This window comes from Amphiprion ocellaris, chromosome 18 (assembly GCF_022539595.1).
Source record: "Amphiprion ocellaris isolate individual 3 ecotype Okinawa chromosome 18, ASM2253959v1, whole genome shotgun sequence".
Taxonomy (NCBI): domain Eukaryota; kingdom Metazoa; phylum Chordata; class Actinopteri; family Pomacentridae; genus Amphiprion; species Amphiprion ocellaris.
Window position 1 is genome coordinate 28686917 of NC_072783.1, and position 20298 is coordinate 28707214.

Consider the following 20298-nt stretch of genomic DNA (forward strand, 5'->3'; position numbering starts at 1 on the left):
TCTCGCACTGAACTGCCACTTCAACACGCTATATCGTAGATGCCAGTATTGGAAGCTGTATTACAGGTGGAGGAGAGCAGACGCTATCTCTTTTGTTGAAATAGGCTGACGAGTCGTGATGAAAAACTAGCAAGTTGACAACTTTCACAACCAAAAGAGAGGTCCTGTTCTTTATTATATTTCAGTGTGTCATCGACATGTCTCTGAAGCTGTTTGAGGTAAAATATTTGCACAATGTTGCTTCAACTCCCAGTTGTCAGGAAATGCAGGAAGTGATTAGAGGAGCTGATGATATCACAGCTGAGTGATTGTCAGGAATTGGACTGTTAGAAACCAGTTCTACATCGTAGCTGCATTCCTGCAGAGAGGACATTCTTGATGTTGGCAATCCTCGACATTCACCAATCTGATAGCATGGTTATTAAAAGTGATAGAGAGCTTTGAAGCAACTTTTAGTCTTTCTGGTCTGATCAGTTTTGTGTTTGTAGTAACTGTCAGTGAGTACATTTAAAGCAACAGTTTGACGCGTTGGAAAAAAAAATGCAAATTTATCATTGATGATAGAGCTGTTTCATCCTGTTTGTGGTTTTTGTAGTAAACTGAGTTAACCAGCTTCTTCAAATTTACCATCCAGATATGAGAGTGTTATTGATCTTTTCAACAAACTCTCTGCCAGCAAGTGAATAAACATAAAACAAACCTAAATACCAAAAAAGTAAGCGGACCACTGACTGTACAAGGAATATGAGAATAGTATAATAGCAGAAGAGGTTTTCTTTATTTAGTGAGCAGGCCAATTAACCTGATACTGGCCTTAAGTCATGTTGTGACAATCTCCAAACTTAAACTTCAATAACAAATGTAATTAAATAATAGATGCCTCAGTGCGTCGCATTTCTGTCCACAAGAGTGCTGTATACATTGTTAATAAATTTTAAATGAAGCTATATTTCAACACAGCCACATTAAGCAGTACAATAACTGGAACAAGTGGCATGTAATTGGTCTCTTTCAGTCTGTAACTGAAAGAGATTTTTAGTGAGTGTGTATGTGAGTGTGTGTGTTGTTAGGCTTGTTCTCAGAGGGTGATGCATCTCAAGAGGACAGGCGGATAATCTCGCTAATGAACCCAGAATCTGCTTATGCTGTGGAGAATAAAAAAGTCATTACTGACTGCATCTTATATGTCATTTAGAGCACTTAGAGGGAAACTTGTGTTGCCACAGTAATTTATCTCTCCCGCCTGAATGCCGCCCCCCCTAAACCTCTCGCCTCGCAGGGTTCTAAGTGCTGTCCTCCGGGCAACAGAAAGAGGGAGCGGTGGAAAGAGTTGGATGACACTCGGAGGGGCTTAGAAGTACAAGTTCTACATTAAAAAGGAGTGCAATAGTGAAATTGAAAAGAATAGTTGGCACTGGAGTATAAGTGTTCAATGAGCTGCTATCACTTCGGGACAGGTAATTTTAAGTACAGGCGCGCTGCCAGTTATCAGTAATACTGGAATCTTTCCGTGAAGAAGAAAAACCAAAAAAAAAACCCAACAGACAAGCAAGGAGAACTTCCAAAATTTTATTTGTATTAGATATAGAATAGCTTGTAATCTATTATGACTAAATGATGGCATGTGACATTGGAATCAGTGTTTTTACAGCGATATGTTTTCTGTTGCTTTAAAAGGACACAATTACTCTGCGTTTAAATTGCTGTTATTCAGCTGCATGGCTACAGTACATTAACCTGCAATTACAACATAATGCAGCACAATTATGATCAGAAATGTGCAGACAAGGTAACCCTAGACATGTTTTTATGGCCAAAGTGTGAAGTTTAGGTCAGTCTTGTGTCCTTGATCTAAATGATGATATGTTTCTCTTGCTAAAGACCAGACTTAAAAGGGAAGAAAGCTGCAAACTGCAGTACATCCCTGTTTGAGCATCACCGGGGAAGCATTTACAGCTCAGTATTACATAATAAAACTTAATTGCAGTGTGTTCCCCTTCTTGTCCAGTTTGCTCTGCCTACTGAAAGTATGAAAAGGGCTGCAGCGTTCATCTTATGTGGAGGCAAACACACTCAAAATGAAAATGAAGAGACATCACAGTCATTGTTTCATTTCAGATGTCTTATGCACAAGTGGAATGTGTCACTTTCTTATTGCTTTCTGCACTGTATCCTAAAGTGAACCTACACTCAAATTATTAAAGCCAAAGTAATATATATTTATATATAACCCGGGCCACAGCTTTCCTTTGATGTTTCCCTGCTGTATAGTGTTTTATGTCATATCCAGTGCAAGTGCTGTCCAGTCCAGTCTGGGACTGTTGCAGTGTAGAGGTTTGGACAGGATGTGATAAGCATCAGCAAAATATTCAAGTTTAGCTGGTCTAGATGAAGTTAAATATAAGAAAATTCAATCTGAAATGGATCAGACTTAAACATCACCCACCAGCCTGTTTGAAGATGTATAAAAATACCCTGCTTTGAATAATAATGTGTGTCTGATATGATTTTTCCATTAAAAAAGTTCAATCATCTGGTTAGAAAATTCATAAAAATATCATCCACACCCTCCTCCTTATTGAAGAACCCAGAATCTATGCCTGTGCAAATATTTTGCATTTCAAAAGTTTACCCACTGGATACAAGATGTCACCATATATCACTGAAAGTCCTATCTCAGTCTGCAATGCAGGCTTCAAGTTTCTTGCTTTAAACTCCAAACTTTTTACCAGAATAATCTGAGAGCAGCCTAGTGTCAAACCCTGAACATATAGCACATCATTCTGTACTTGGAGGTCAAACATACAGGAGAGGTAGCGTTGACCGAAACCTGTTTTGAATAGAGCGAAACTTCAAATCATTTTAAAAATGTGTTATTTAGCCCCAGTCGAACAGATCAGCTTAGGTCATCCCTGAAGCTGCTGATGGGGAAGTGTACTGCGGTGTTCCACAAACGTTCATTGGTACGTCTTCTTTTGCAGGAAGCATGTTCCAGATGCAGGACAAGACCCAAATGCAGGAGTCATTGAGCCCAATGTATCAAAGCATGGCGGCATCACAGAGAACAGTAAGGCTATTTGTGATTTGGTTTTGTCTACTGCATGGTGCCTAACTGTATGGTAATGAGGTTTTTAAAAGAGAAATGGGTCTGGCCAGAGGTTCTATCTAACTGTTGATGATTCTCTGCCTGTTTTTGTCTCCTTCCTCAGCAGTGCCGCACTCAATATGCACAGAGTTGAGTGTAAAAGGCTCTGGAGGCTCCAAAATGCCAGGTCCGACTTCGGCATCCAAAGCACTAAAGAACTACAGTTCACCATCAGATGGGCATGAAGACAAAGAAAACAACAGCCCTCCCAAAGATGGATGTAAAGCTAAACTGTTGCTTGTGTCGTCTGGATTAGGCCCCAATGAGCAGGTGCCTGTTCAGTCGATTCATACGTTCACTGAGCGCAGTCATTTGTAGAATGCACAAACCAATTAGATGTTTTTGCCAACAGATAATGGTGAAAAAGTTTGCAAAGAGAGTTGGTGCCCGTGTGGTTTCCCAGGTGACCCCAGATGTGACTCATGTCATAATGCGAACAGGTATGTATGCTCTGTCCATTTACTAACTGCTAGAAGTGATAAATTGATGCAGTAGACTTCAATCAGTGGTTTAAAATTTGCTTGATACACAACAGAGTGATTAAATTGGCTCCTAAAGTTTCACTTTAATTGTTTCCAGTTCTACTTCTAGTTTTAACACATTCTCTCGAGAGTGAACATTTGCATTTCCAGAAGTACATTTTCTCTCTACATGTAGTTACAGCTTGTTTTGTGCGTCTTCTAAAGCGCTCCTTAGAGATAAGCTCTCCGTTGCTCCCTCACCCACACGCTCTCTCCTCCATTCATCCGCTTGTTGCTAATTACCCTCTCTGATAGATTATTTTTAATTTCAAAGCTCGCTGTCTCCAAAGCACCATATTAACTGTCACTGTTTCAGAAGTCTTTTTTTTTTTTTTTTTTTTTTTTTAATGGCAGCTGTTTCCCAGGCAACCAAAACACTGGACTGGTGGGTCTCTTGATCCTCATGGTTAAAGGTTGGAAAGGAGCAGTAGGTCTCGCATTATAACCGTTAGCAGGATTTAATTGGAAATCATTCAAAATGTAGTTTCTTTGAGCAACGTCAATAGCCAGCACTTGACTCATACTTGGAAGACGAACTTTTTGTCTTCTCTTGTCACAGGTTTAATGAGTTGTGACCAAATTGTTGGATTTGATTATAACTAGGGCTTGAAACAGTAAAACTATCCAGCAGTGAACCCTCTGTTTCACACATTATTACACCACCATGTTTTATTTTCTAACTTATATCGACTTTAATTAACAGGTTTAATTTTTGGTGTGGTGCTAACCACCATGCCACCGTGCAGCCTGAACTTTAATCAACATGTTTAATTTTTTAATAAATAATAGTTTATGGTAGTTGTGCTTTGAGTGGCATATGACAACGCTGTGCAACAACAGAAACAGTGTATTTAAATTTCTTACTAAATGCAAAATCAAATTAATTCAGCATCACACAAGTTTGTTGCAATGAGTCTCTCCAAGAAATATGGTACACTTGACTGTCTTTTGCTGTCTTTGTTAACCATTTGACATACAAGTCAAAATTTCTGACAGATAAAATCCAATTACAGTCTTGCCTAACAATAAACCTATTCACCTAGCCTACTGTATATGAGGTGTTTTTAATCACAGGAGAAAAAAATGTAGAATGTCTTGCTTTAAGTCATCAGAATAAACTTTGTTGGTTTAATTTTAATGCATGGGACACTGATATTGTACAATAAGTCCCAAATCTATTCAGGAAGTAACCTATTAGTCCATGTGGCATCTGATTGCATCTTCTGCATCAGCATGAATCCTAAATTTTATCTCAACTATAGCGCAACAATTAAAACTCTTAGATTAAAAAAATTTTAAGATGCCTTTATAGAATATCTTACAGCTATGAGTTTAAAAAAGTGTCACTGTACTTGCAAACGTTATGATACGGAAGAACATTTAGTTCCTTACAGTACCTTACCACCAAGATTTACCCAAGTAATTAAAATGTAATCAGTATAAGTGATAACATAGTAAAAATGTAATTTCTGGGAAGAGTGGGCAGTAGATACAGCCATATATTGTGCTTTTTTCTCTTTTTTTCTTTTTCCATCACATTAAAGCTCTCAGCATCGTCTCTAACAGCACACAGCGCTTCACATCTGCACATAATGATCGTCTGTGTACTATAATTTACTGTGCGCTCATTCTGTGTCACTGCCATGTCAGGTCTTTTTTTTCTGATCTGACTCATCTCCACAATTCCAGCACCACCACTTTGTTACATCCCAAGAGTCATTTAGTACATTCGTCTTGGCTCGTTTATCTAGATTTTTACATTTACTTATAAAATATCTCCAGAATAGCAGAACTTAAATCAAAATGTACTGTTTCTGAACCTACATATCCAGCCATCAATCAAACTAAACCTCTTTTATATCACTTAAATTTTAGGTTACTAAATCCAGGCATGGGAGAGGGCATACATGTATTCTTGCACATTTTTCACACATCTCTGCTTGTTCTCTTTTCTCTGCCAGATGAACAACTGGTCTGTGAGCGCACACTGAAATACTTCCTTGGCATTGCCAGCAGGAAGTGGGTGGTGAGCTTCCAGTGTAAGTATGACTTTACTTTATTGTGGAGCGCTATCGCTGATGCGCTTAGAAACAATGACTAAATGCAAAACAGCGTGATGTGGGGGGACAGGCTGGAATAAAAGGACTGTTGCATAATACAGGAGTCACCGGAATAGTGTTTGTGCTTGTGACAATAAGCTCATAAGTTTCTGTTCTTCTCTCCTCTCCGCAGGGATTACTGAGTGCTTCAAACAAAAGAAGCTCTTAGATGAGGTATGCTCGCCTGTGTGCTCCTTGAATTTGCACACCGGTGATTTCCAGTTTCATCTCTCCCAGTCTCAATGTTGAATTAAGGCTGCATGATGAATCTTTCCATGCCGTTTGCTGTGATACCTCATGAATTGTTTGTCATCCATTTGCTTTAGCAATCCCTACATCTGGTTCTTTGATATGCTGCTGTAATCCTTTGCCAGGATTTATTTAGTACAGCCATTAATTTAAAATTATTTCTCCGTCATCTGTGCCACTTTATAAGCTTTATCATGCCTCATATAGTCTATGTAAAAATGCACTCATTACAATTAAAAGATGAACACTGTCAAATTGAAGAATGTTCAGTATATTCTTAAAAGCATGGCTGGCTCTTGAAAAAACTAAAATAACTATTGGCAGTCTCCTTATTTGCATTTAGTCACTGTATTAGATGAGACTGAATAATTGCTTGACTTATTTAAAAGATAATACAACAGGAAAGTTTTACATCATTGTGACAGATTGACGTACACATGATGAAGTCATTTTACTTTGTTCGTTAACAGAGTCCATTTGAGGTGAGAGGCGATGTGGTGAATGGATTCAACCACCAGGGTCCCTGGAGAGCTCGTACTACTGACAACAGCAATGTGAGTCCCGCATGCACTGAACAGGACTGTCAGTTATGTAGTGTTTAATTAATGTAAGTAGCATTTGCAAGCTATAGTCCAGAATGTTAGAGTGGCAATGTATTTTATACAACACTTGATTTGCCGATTTAAAATAGCGTCTTGAAAGTTGTGTTTATTCCTTTCAAAATTCAGGTGTGAAAGATTTATGTGCTTTAAATATTTTTTTTAAAAAAAAAGACAAAATTGTGCTCTTGTCACTTTGCAAGTTCAGGGGTAGCTACACGCCTTTCTCTATAACATTAAAATAAACAAGAAACTATCACAGTTAAGGTTTAGAAAAGCACATCTTTAAATATTATCCTTGTAATTTACTTTGTTTAAAACTTAAGCCCTTTTTACAGCTGTCTGGGTGTGATTTGATCAGATTTAATTGACAGTGACTTTGAAACTAAGGCTGCACAATAATTCGCATATTGATCATATGTTTGGCTTTTCACAATTAAATGAACAGGATCGAATCTGATACTGTGATATATTTAAAAGGTGCGCTCAAGGCTTTTCAAGATCCAAGATCAATTTCATAATTTATCCAGTCAAGTTGGATACTTGAAGGGGTGGCCCTACCATATGAACAGGTCCCTAGTTCCATTCCTGACCAGCCTCTTTCCACTGTCTCTGTCCAATAATGGCTAAAATACTTAAAAAAAAGAGAAGGATAGTCTAAGTTCTTAATCAATCAGCAAAACTTTCAATGATGATCTGGTTTATTGCTTCTGCTAACAATAAGAAAATATTTCAACCTGTCTGGAAATCTGAAAAAAAAAACTGTTCAGCTCTTAGTGTATTTATTTAGTTTTACTTTTCTGGTTTTCATGAAATGTGTCAGCAACCCTATACAACGTAAATCAAGCATTTGTTCCAGCTTTGTTACAGATTTAGCTACTAGCTTCTTCCACTCTGCAGTCTCGGGTAAATGCAAGAGCAGGTGTCAAAAAAGTTCACGTTTGTGTCTGAGTGAAAGAATTGCCGATCGTGGTTGTAAAAATTGTCTGTGTCAATCCAAACTTTTGTGTGGCTATATTAAACCAAGGTAAGTGATCATGTACCATTAAAAAAAAAAAAAACGCGGAAAAAATTGAGGGTCTGTTACAAACAGAAATTTGAAAGTCCTTCGTAATTTCTGGTCATTTTGAACTTTGTTAAATTGAACAGCAGAGAGAGACAATGTAAGACAAGGGTGTCCTTTAAATAATAATCTCATTTCCCCCCTCTTTTTGCGTGCGTGTTTATAAGTAATCTCAATAACTTTTATTTCAGTTCTATCTTCTGATTTGTCCAAGGCATTTACAGCAGTGCCTGTTATGGGCACTACCCCGTTAAATTAATCAACAAAACTATAATTTAATATAATAATAAAATACACCAATCATACCACTGGACTTTATCCCTAAAGTCTGCTGTTTACGAGTAATTTAACGGCATACTGAAGCACTGCTGCGAGCCAAAAACAGCTTTACATACAATATCTAGTGAAGAGGCACTGCTCTTTCTCACCATATAAACGCTAGTTGCACTCCATTTCATTCACCCTTTGGACTTATCATAATAACTGTCATTATTTTCCACTTCAGTTCTTTCTATCAGATTATCATCCCTCTGTACTGTAGATTATAGATCTTGTGTAGTGACACAAGGCAGCCAATCACTCTAAACATGTCAACAACACTCATTTATGTTTCTGAAGAACTGACTGATTTAATACTAGTTGAAACGCAGTCATTTTTAACAACAAAAACCTCTCTAGAAAAGAAAGAAAAGCAAATCAAATCAACAAATTAACAGCTGCTATTATTGGCAGTTATTGCCGTCCCTATTGTTTGCAAGAGCACAATTTGTGGTCACAAACAACTGTCTGATTCTGTGAAGAAAATCAAATAAAATGTCCCAATTTCAAGCAGCACTTGAACTTGTTTCTTCCTATTGCACCAGCCTCTTAGCTCCAGCCCTGTTGTGAAACCTAATTGTAATTTTCCTCTTGGTGTAAGGCCAGCAGGACCGGTTCTGTTGCCACTGAGGGGGAAAATTAGAAATGGCTAGATGTCATGTTGGCCGTATCGCTGCCTTTGAAGAACCTCCGCTAATTGAATTAGCTAGTAATTTCAGGCTTATTTAAGTGGCTTCAACGCAGCGCCGGCACTTTGATGGAGCCAGACAGATTGTCCTGTTCATATTCACTTTCTGTCACCTGCACCGGTCTGACAAACAGACTAACAGATGAAGTGGAGAGGCAGGGAGTCTGTCACCAGAATGTTGATGCTCAGGAAATCACTCAAAGAAAATCTCAGTGTGTGTGTGTGTGTGTGTGTGTGTGAGTGTGAGAGAGAGAGGTGTGCACGTTATCACACTCTAATACCTCCTGAAGGACATTAGGTGTTGTCTAAATTAAAAATCTGTAACAGAAACACTTTTTCATCTCACCAAGCACCTCTGGCTAATGATCATTATGGACATACAGGGAGGAGAGAGAAATTAGTATTTCTTTCTCCAGTCACATGGACATTTATCTTCTGAACACTTCCATCCAGCCAAACTCTGCATATGAGATTGTGATATGAGTTGCGCTTTTCCTTTTCTGTGGCTACCATGGTTCAAGGAAACAAGTTTACGTTCCCATTTCAAGCAAGCTTCTTGACCCTGAGCGCAATAAAACAATGTGTCCCTGGTGTCGAGCGGGTCGTTTTTCTTTGCGTGCTTTAAGCGTGATATTACTTCAGTGAAGGTGGCTTTTTCTGTTCAACTCGTCCCTGAATTTACAGTATAACAGTGAGAGCAAAAAAAGAAAAGAACAAGGTCTAGAGGCTTTATTTTACACGGTAAATGAGGAAGCCCTGCTGTAAATTGCAGGACGCTTAGAGAAGTGTTTCAGCTCTCCCAGTGTAACTCTTACACAGGTGAAGAGTTCAGAAACACACTCGGCTGTAATGTAATAGCAGTGATGACTGCTCTCATACAGAGCTCCTGAACATTCTCTGAGGGTTAATTTCACTGTATAGATGTCTTCTTTTGCCTGACTTTAAAAATTGTGTAGTTTTTCAAACATTTCACAGTAGGTTATTTAATCTTTACCTTACATGTTCTTTTTGCCTTCAGCTGCTCATGAGGGGCTTCAACATCTGCTTCCAAGGACCTTTTACAGACATGACTACAGGTAAACCTGAACAATAACATAATGTGACATGGGTAATGGCTTGTCACGGCATTGTTATGTTCATATTGTTATGTAGAATGCAACTATTAGAGAGACTTTGTTTGGTATATTAATTGACTATAAATTAGGTAAAAAAGAATTTGTAACCTGTCGTGCTGAATTTTTGTCTCCACCTTCTGACAGTGAAAACCAGTTATGACAGAAACACGAAACAGAGTCGGTGCATGAAATTGCTTTCATTTTTAAACCATAATTCCTTCTCAGAATGCCAGATTTCCTTTCATCTGGATTAACAGAAAGTTTTCTTGGATCCCTACCAAAAGCTAGGGCTTTATAACCCTTGGTTCAAGCCCTGTTCAATGTCTGTAGCTGTAAATGTAGCTACACTGCTGCTATCCCCGCCCCCTTTTCAGAAAGAAGACTCTCTCTGCGTCTGTGATTGACAGTGTGAAACAAAACGATTGACTGCACAGCAGCTGACAGACAAGAATAAGTGTGTGAGATGTGTGTTTTCTGTTGTGCTTGTTAAATGGAAATTTTGCCAAATTCGCAGCTGTTTTATCCGTTTATCGTGAGGCTGTTGGACAACATTGCTGTTATAAACTCAGTAGTTTAGCGGTGCAGAGCAGCAGCTTAGAATTAGCTATAAAATGGCTAATATGCAGGCTTAATGGGGTGCACTTCAGTCATTACTTCATACAGAAACAAAGAAATAAATTTAAACACTGCTTCTAATTTCCTGCAAATTTGCCTCTGGCATTTTTGTCAGTGCATCCACTTTTAACCCTTTGATGCACAGTGTGGGTCAGGAGATACCCAATTTCCATTAGATTTGTGTCACTTTTGACCCATGTTGTGCATCAAATGGTTAAGATCTAGTCACTTAAAAGAATTTATTTTGAAAATTTGATGTTAAGAAAAAATTCTTATGATTAGAAGGGTTCATTCGGGTGTCTGAAGTTACCTCTGTGGGATCAAACAGCTTTTTTTTTATATGCCTGTGTAGGTTAGCTAAGACTGCTAATAGTCTGTAAAATCATAAACATATTGATCTTTCACTGTGTAGACTTCGCTAATTCCTTCAGTTTTCTCTCTCACTGTGGTCCAGTCTTGTTGGATTTGTCTGAAGAACACAGCACAAAAACACCACAGGAATTACAACAACTCGATGATGTCAGTGATCACAAAAGTGAAGTTTTAAAAACTCCCTTTTGCATGTTCTTTGAACAATAAGATGGCTGTTCATTAAATTCTTACTGTCATGCTGTTTGCACTTCTTCTTTCACTCAAGAATTACTTTTCTCGGCCTCACTTGTTCCGTCTTATTGATGTCTCCGTCCTGCAGGACTCCGATAGACACCCACCTCGCTTTACAGAGAAAAACATGACAATAAAAAGAAGGACACTTATAGCTCACACAGCTTTTGACTGACACGCAGACTAGCTTGAAACCTGTGCTGTTTTTAACCCCAGTTGTTTTGGCACTGGAGAACAATGACAAGTGATTCCATCGCGTGGGTGGACTGAATACCGACTTACCGAGTTGTGTGAGGCGTTTTTTTGGTGCGGTGTTGTCACATTGCACAGCGGTTGCTATGGAGCCAGTTAGCTGCCTGGAAATTATTTTTTCTAAAAAGAAAGCGGAAATGAGCTTTCGCTTGTGGACCAAATGCCTCTGCAGTTCTCCCTTTTCCAAAGGTACAATGGTTTTATATTTTTAACTAAAGCTCAGTTTGTGAACTTTGGTCTTCAGGATTTAAACTGTTAATAACCTTGAAGTTGAAGGTTAAAAGGAGTTTAGTTGCCCGTCATACAAAATACTTTTTAGCTTTACCCTTCCCACACGGCTGAATGGACAGATAGATCATGGGTGAAGGTCTCAGGGGGCACATTGCTTAAGAACTCACAAGGCAGCATTCTTCGGTTTTCTTCTTCCTGGGGCTCTTTAAGTGCTCCTCCAGCATCCTCCCGCTGCCTTCTGGATCGATGAAGCTTTGCTAATGGGTTGACATCTGTGAGCTAGCGTGAGTAGCTTAAAGACTTTCTTTTGCATGGCACAAACATGAGGATGGAGTCTGTTTTCTTCAACTCAACAAGATTTCATTCATTATTTAACCACAGAAGTTTCTGTATGATACATGATGAGGTTATATGCCGCCTCTACAACAAGTTGACTCCTATGTGTCTCCTGTAAAGGATACCACACAAGTGAAGCTGTTTATTTTTCGCTTCTTGTAACTGTGTTTGGCATTTCCAGGCACATAGACCCATTTTTCTAAACCAAGTTGAATGTGTGCTGATTGAGTGAAATGCACATATTGCTTTGAGTGGTATTGACCTGTTTTCCGTCCCTGTGATCAAAGGAAGTCTGAGGTTGAAATACGCCTGCTCTGTATCCCCTCAGGGTTAAAGAGATGAAAGCAGAAAGAATAAAATTTAGGTGTAGCTGCTGATAACTTTTTGGAGTACCCCAAATAGCCTCTGTTTACTTTCAACAGTTTTCTATGTGTTTATTGTAGATGAAATGGAGTGGATGGTGGAGCTCTGTGGTGCAGCTGTAGTTAGAGATCCACTTTTCCTCGACAGCAAACAGGTAAGAGTATCTATCGTCTGCCACTTGAAAAAACAGTCACTGCTGTGCTGCCTTCATTCTCAGTCAGTATAATTTTAAAAATACAATCTATACTTCTTTAAAAATCAGATCAGCAGCATTTAAGTTTGCAGGTGAGTGCTGATCTATCAAAATAGAAGGAGACCTGTCAACAAGGGCTCTCCTAATTATCTTATTCAAGTTTTTCCTAAATCCTCTATGAGTTGTTTCAGTTTAAATGTTTCCAATGCTTAGGATTTCCATGATGGACACGTATTGCAAGGAAAACAAGCAACAGTCAGTGAAGTGCCTCCCACAACAACTCTTTGCCTCACAAAGCTGCATTATTGCCTGTTATTGTCTCTAGGCTTTGATTTTATTTTTGAAAATTGCACATTAATTCCGTGTTGCTCAGCAAATGTGACATTTATTGTGGCTGAAAAGGCTAAATGAAATACAGTGCATTCAGAAAGTATTCGAACCCTTTCACTTTTTTCACATTTTGTTATGTTGCAGTCTTGTGCTAAAATCATTTAAATTCACTTTTTTTTCCCCTTCTCAACCAGCACTCAATACTCCATAATGACCATAATGACAAGAACAGCTTTTTAGAAATGTTTTACATTTATGTAAAAGAAAAAAAATGAAGGATTAAACTGACATAAGTATTCAGACCCTTTACTCAGTGCTTAGTTGAAGCACTGTTGGCAGCCATTTCACCCTCACGTCTTCTTGGTAGAGCCTGACCAATAATTCTGTTGGGTTGATAATATTGGCTGATTTTTGACGTCATGGATGTATTGGTAACTGTGTACATGTTGCTCAATATATGGTGATATGAAACCTTTATTTTACAGAGCATAATACAGTCAAAGATGGTTTGGATCATTGAGAAAATTTCATAGTTTGTCCAGCAGAGCAGCTCCGACTCCACAACAATCTCAGCATTGTCTGCAGCACATGTAGCAGAGTACGCATCACAGCTGAACAGTTGGTGGTACGGAGTCGTGCAGTGTCTTCTTAGTAAGTCATTAACGATCTGGTGAAATACATTGCTGGAAAGATAACAAGCAATGAACCCATAGCTTTTCCTTTTCAATATAACTCTAACATGCAACCCCCTAAAATCAGCATCAGCCCCAGAATCAGTCAGTCTCGAAGTCTTGGTTAAGATGCAGCAAGCTCTAGGATGCTGGTTTATTGGGGACTGTCAGTGGGCAGCCATTTTCAGGTCTCTCCAGGGATGTTCAAGTCAGGGCTCTGGCCGTGCCTCCAATGACATTCACAGAATTGTCCTTAAACCCTTCCAGGACTGTGTGCTTCAGGTCATTCGGAGCATTTGTGTTAGATGCAGAATCATCAGCCCAAGCTAAGGTCCTTAATGCTACTGAACCAGTTTTTATTAAGGATATCTCTTTACTTTGCTCCCTTTAGCTTTTCCTCGACATTGACCAGCCTCTCTCTCCATACCCCTGACAAACAGCCCACATCATGATGCTGCCGCCACCGTGTTTCGTCACTGGAATGATATTAGACCAGTTTATGAGCAGTGTCTGGTTTCTGGGGGACATGGCAAACATTTTAGTCCTGATTTAATCAGATCAGAGAATCTTGTTTCTTGCAGTGTTTTTTTTTTTTTTTTTTTTTTCTAACAAACTCCAAGCAGACTTTTAAGTGTCTTTCATGGAGGACAAGCTTCCATCTGTCCACTGCGTGATGAAGCCCAGATCGTTGGAGTTCTGCAGTGATGGCTGTCCTTCTGGAAATTCCTCCCAACTCCACTCCTGATCTCTGGTGCTCAGACAGTGATCATCAGGTTCTTGGTCACATGTTCCCCCAGTTGCTCAGTTTGACTGGGCGGCCAACTCTGTCAAGAGTCTTTGTTGTTTCAAACTTCCTTCGAATAAGAGTTGTTTACCATAGCTTCATATTGGAAAAAGCTAAGAAAAACATTTCAAAGGTGATCAAAAGGAGTGGGTGGCACCTGAGCTAAATTTTAAGTGTCATAGCAAATAGTCTGAATACTGCAAGTTTTTCTGTGGTTCTGTTTTTGCTTTGTCAGTACAGGATATTGCATGTTGACTGGTTTTATAATTTAAACCATTTTAGAATTGGGTGTCAACATAACACAACATGGGAAAGGTAAACTGGTCTGAATACTTTCTAAATGCACTATGATAGTGACAATCAGATGTAATAGTCACTTTTTAATCAACAGTCCTTCCAGAGCACAGGGAAGGGTGAAAATGCAACTGTTTTTTCCAATTTTACTGGCTCTAACTATATAATGTATGCTACAATTGTTTTTTGTTTTGTAATACTAAATTGGTATATGTTTTTATGTTTTTGCTACACAGAAGTCCCATCAACTGGTCATTGTACAGCCTAGATCAGAGTCGTCGTCTTCTACATACAGCAGTGAGTCTCATCTGAAAACATTTAATTATCACCTTCTATTTTTACATAAGACCATAAAGGAACACATGAGTTATTTTCACTTAATTTCTTTCTCTCTCCCTCACCCACACACATGTCCACACACAGTACTACCACACGCTCACACATACAGGGTTCATAAAGATACAGATTAGACTGACAGCAGCAGCAGGACTAGTTACATAATTCATGCACAGCTTCACCCAGGGGTTGGAGCTGACAAAGGGGCAGACTGATGGACAGTCACACAGAAACCCCGTGTGATGGGAAATATACCAATAGAGGCTAATAATATTCTCTAAGGTAGGGTTGCTATATATCATGTTATTGCATAGCAATGACACAATTCGTTTAAAATTAGCCAAAACGTTTTATTTTGCAAGTTGGTAATGAAAGAAAAGGATGTCACCAAATGATTTCCTGCCATGAAGTCTGTTTGTTTCGCGTATTACAATCAGGCTCTTTAAAAAAGGCATTAACACTTAATGAAGAAGCAAAAGGGCGGGGAGGCTATTTTTGAATAACTGAAGGAAATTAATTGAGGCAATTAAGATAATTTATTGAAGATTGCCTGCAGTATGTAGTAAGACAATTAAAGTGTTTCTTAGGAGGCAGAAGGCACCTTAATGGCTAATGTTTTCAAATAAGGCAGCTAAATTATCAGGAAACAGTTTGTTCCAATGCTTAAAAGTTACTTATCTGTTTGCATTTTCATTTGCATTTGTAGAATTTACTTACATTAAGCAGTTTGTTGTGATATGGGGAAAATAAACTACATGTTAGCAAAGGGCAACAAAACTGTGAGTACAACATTAGTAGGATACAAGTGTGAAGGTATTTCTCCAAAGACTTATTGCACTTGTAGGCAAAATGTGGTGTAGCCACAGACGTAATTTCAATGTATTTGTTATTTCATATAAATATGCAACTATAGGTGGTGTGCTGCCACCAAGAGGCTTGAAGGAATGTCGTAGCGGGAGCAGCTGTCTAATGTGTAATGTCCAACATTGCTGTAACACACAAGTGATCGGGGGTTACAGGTTCAGCTGCTCTGAAGGTGGAAAATGGCTTCTGCCCTTCCAATATCAGCAGTGCAACTCTGTGGTCTGTGTTTCTTCTTCTGTTAGCTTGGCAACTTTGGGTGCAGTTAGCAACAACAAGGTTGTGGGTGTCCCCTGCTTGGAACATTATTTTTCTTATTACTTTGTTGTTGTTGGTGGTGGTGGTAGGGAGGGCAGGATTTGCAGTTAAGATGCGCTATTAGTTTCGCACAATAGTCGATAAACTTTTTCAATATTGGAAATCCCACTGAAATGTCGTCTAAATGTGAACATTTAATCAGTGTTTTTAAGTAGTCATGGGAAAAAAATGTCATGTTTGAACTTGCTCTTGACGTCCTATCACCAGTGGTCATAGTTGTTTTTGTAAACACTGCGCACGCCAAAATATGACATTTTTTCCACACTGTTAAAGCTCACTAAAAATATATATATATATAAACTATAATTATTATCATCTCACATAAGGTTTTGATGTTTGAAAAAAATCCCATGAAAGCACCATTGCAACTGTCGTCCCCTAAATATCTTCACATTCACATCAAGGTTATACCAGTTTAATCCCCCTTTTCAGCTGCTTTGAGTTAAAGTCAGTAAATTTGTGTGTACATATTATACTAAATATCAATTTCCGGTATTGGTGAGTGGATATAATGTTGTTCAAGGTCAGGTTTCTTATGGAGTGACTAGACGGTCCTCACAAGTATAGACATTTTGGCTGCTGTGCTTGTCAGTGTACCTGTCTGTCAATTAGTGCATAGATTTGGATGCACTTTGTGCCCCTGCGAGGACCATTCAGAGAGTGACAGAATGGTGAAATGGCAGATGCTGCCAACCAAAATGAGTCAGGTTCCAAACAAGAACGAGGAGAGTGACTTGCCAGGAAAGCATGTGTGAAGGAAGTTAGGCAGCGGAAAAACGGCCAAGAGAAAATGTCAGATTGTAGCGGGGGGGAATGTCAAAACAAGTTGGCCACAGAAGAGAGAGGCTGACAGTTTGAAACAGAGGGAGCAAGTGGCTCCGAGTCTCCCCCACTCCCTCCTCCTCGCATCCTAATTTGCACTGCTGCATATTTAATGCCGCTTTTCCTCTTCCACATCCTCTGGCACTTATAGACCAGGTAATCGAGCAGCCCCTCCATTCTACCCTTCTCTGTCCCTGCTTTATGCTCTTTTCGTGCTTTACTGATTGAAATCACAAGTTTGCATTCATATGTGTAAATATATAAACGCAAATGTGTTTTACGAGACGCAGGTTATTGTTCTTATCAGACATATTTGCACATCTTCTTGGTCAGTTAAGTTGACGTATTTAAAATTACCCTGCTTTTGCCACTTGATTTTGCTTGTTTTTGCTATACTAGTGATTCTCAATTATTCGAGTCTGCAATGATGATCAGAGCTGCTATCGCTGTTTTAGAAGTTGTTACGACACGAACTAAAAAAATAAGGCTGGTAATGTTCTCCTGTATATTTGTCTTTTTGTCACAAACCCCATGAAGAAAACCAAAACCGACAATGCATCGATTCTATACACTAGTGTTTGCTATGTAGCTTCTGCTTTCTTTAGACATCAGTAGAGATGCATGAAGAAATAAGAGAGAGTGCCAAAGTCAAACCAGGATTATTGTGGTTTGTGGGAAGCGTCTCAGCCCCTCAGCCACAGGGATGCCCCAATATTGCTCCACTGTGGTTGAAAAACAAGTAAAACGTGAGCCTCACTTGCATTGGCTGACAGGTCCCTTTGTTTATTTGGAGTCACTCCCAAATACATCATCATGGTCCCATAAATACTCTACAGGGCACCAGTCGTGTATTAATCCACAGCTGAAAACAGTCCCAGATAAATGCAGTATGCACTCCTGTGTCAGTAAAAATAATATCACCAAGTGAGTTTAGGTAATTGAAACTTTATGTTTACAACTTACTTTTTATAGATTTACATCTTCAGCAGTACCAGTGGACTCGGGGCTGAGTGTCACTGAGAGACAGACTAACAAATTGTGGGTCTTTTCATGGTATTTACTGAAAATATAGAAGAATATAGAGAAACACAAGACTCGTGTTAGCTGTAAGAGATGAATATTGACATGCTGCCAGAACTGTAAGCACTGAATATCATGTAAAAAGCTCCAGCATATGACTACAAAACAGGAGTCGAGCGGTTGTTGACCTTGCCAATCATCACATCTTATATTGAGCATTTTTCTCCCAGTATTTTTTAACCTATTTCCAATAAGCTCTCATTAAAATGCACTATTGTCACTCAGATGGAGCCCCCTCTCTCTATAAAGCCCTTTACAGACCTGCACTCCTGTCTATTAATCTGACAGTAACTGAACATGTCAGCTTCACGTCTGAATGAGTTCACCTTTCCCTAAAAACTGCAATGGCAATCTTACTAGGTCGTATCTCGTGACATTTTCTTATCACTTTCAACACAGCACAAGTCTGAACTGCATGCAGTCACATTAACAGATAAACATGTGCAAGTGATGTACTTTGAGCTGTGTAAAGAGGTTTCGGGAACACTTTTTCCGAGTTTCAGCACCAATATTGGTCTAAAAACATCACAGAGCACAAAAGACAGAGAATCAAAAAACACCTTTCTCATTGACTTTGCTCTACAATTTCACATCAACAATGAAGTGAAATGTCCATAAAAACAGAACTTTACTGCGATGATCAGACACTGGATTTGTTGCTGTTTGTAGGAATCTTTCTCCTGAGTTTATTAAATGGCTGGAGCATCCAACAGCAGCAGGATCCATAAGCAAGAGATTTACACAAATTTCCGCACTTGGAACAATAGAAGAACAGCTCTGGAAATTTCATTAAATAAATAAATTATCCCTGACATGGAGACAGAATCGTACCTGGTCAGACTCGAATGGCAAGTCACACTTTGTACTTTTCATCACTTTTAGATATATGATCTGTCACACCGAGTCACAGTTTATAGGCTTTTGTTAAATCATTTGCTACCTTCCTGTTGTCCTTAGGTTGAGCCCTCGTCACCTTTACAGCTTTTGGGATGTTTTTTCTGTACTTAGATTGTCATTACAAAATACAGAATTTTCAGTAATTAGGGTAAGCATAATAAAACTAGGCAATCAGTTATTTGGGCAGTTTGATTAGCTCGCTGGTAATTTAGATTTAACCTTTTGTTTATTAGTGCTTTATTATGTATTATTCGTCACTTGATGTGCTGTTCAATGTCGCATGAATGACTAATATTGTGTGTGTGGCTCTCTTTGTCACTGTGGTGGGTGTGTCTGAATGGAGTCATGAGTAACAGAAACGGAAACATGACTTATGTCTGAATAACAGAGCACCATTATTTTAACAGATCATTGAAGCAGCCAAGTCAGAGACTGTTGTCACTGCTCTATTATTCCACCCACAGCACTTTCTGATTGGTTACATATGACGAGGCTGTAAACACTGAAGGATAAATATTGAAAAGTGATTTTTTTTTTTTAAACTAAACATATGTAAATACACAAACGCATTTCAATTAAGTTTTGTGTTGGAGATTGTGTCCTAAATGATTATTCATTCCAACTTGAGCTGCTCCAGACTTAGACCTGCGCTGCACTCGTGTCTTGTTAGAGCCCGTATCTGCTCATACTTTCTTTCACTTTTACAAGTACCTAACTGCTGTCCACTCCACAGGTCTCTCCAGACAAGCCACAGTTTTGACCCGTGGTTGGCTGTTGGACACGGTTGCGACCTACACGCTGCAAAACTTCAACAATTACACAGCATGAGCAGAAGAACACACAGTAACACACAGTCCTCTCCTGACTTGTTTTATAATTCCATTTTTAATGAAACATTCTTAAACTAAACTGTCATTGTGCTATTCTGTGTGTTGTATTTGAAAAATATGATGTATATAAAGTTTAATCTGCAGAAGATGCTTGAATTGAGTATTCTTTTTGTTTGTTTTATAGCACAGGTACACAAACATCTATCAAAATCTATAACGCAGCAGGTGTTTTCTAAATCAGGTCAGAAAAAACATCTTCATAACTATATTGATCCAAATGTTACAGACATGAGATAATTTGTTTACTTACTGCACAAAGTGGGAGACCTTGTAAAAATACCTATGTGAGTGTGTAAGTGGGAATTTAAAACAGTTGTTTGGAGGGTAGAGCATTCTCCCAACACACTCAGTATCCTCCTTTGGGATTTTAGAAACCAAACCATTTATACTTTTTACTGCTTGATGTCTCCTCTCAGGCTTCTTGTGTTTTAATAAGCTCTTCCTCATCCCTGCTTTGTGATGTTTTCCCACTGATGTTCCGCTGTTCTCTGATTGTAGTTTCTGAATCCCTTGTGTATGTCAGCTTTCTGGAAACCTGTAGGTTTTCTGAACATGGTCTGCATGCTGCAACATGTTCTACACAGGATTTTTCTTGAATTATTGAACAGCCTTGGTGTGGGAATAA

General features: G+C 38.8%; 1 protein-coding gene across 2 annotated transcripts in view; it reads left to right on the forward strand.

Annotated features, from left to right (window-relative positions):
* The window catches only part of LOC111567306 (BRCA1 DNA repair associated), a 30288-nt gene extending 10529 nt beyond the window's left edge, over positions 1 to 19759 (forward strand). Inside the window, exons 12-21 of one of the 2 annotated variants that reach the window (XM_023268316.3) lie at positions 2982 to 3067; positions 3210 to 3415; positions 3498 to 3585; positions 5628 to 5705; positions 5899 to 5939; positions 6485 to 6568; positions 9701 to 9758; positions 12278 to 12351; positions 14706 to 14766; positions 19517 to 19759. In XM_023268316.3, coding sequence (XP_023124084.2) covers positions 2982 to 3067; positions 3210 to 3415; positions 3498 to 3585; positions 5628 to 5705; positions 5899 to 5939; positions 6485 to 6568; positions 9701 to 9758; positions 12278 to 12351; positions 14706 to 14766; positions 19517 to 19611 — 871 coding nt within the window. In that variant the 3' untranslated portion in view covers positions 19612 to 19759. The remainder of the gene's footprint in view (positions 1 to 2981; positions 3068 to 3209; positions 3416 to 3497; positions 3586 to 5627; positions 5706 to 5898; positions 5940 to 6484; positions 6569 to 9700; positions 9759 to 12277; positions 12352 to 14705; positions 14767 to 19516) is intronic. The other variant, XM_023268317.3, reaches the window with a different exon arrangement.
* Positions 19760 to 20298: the final 539 nt, after the last annotated feature.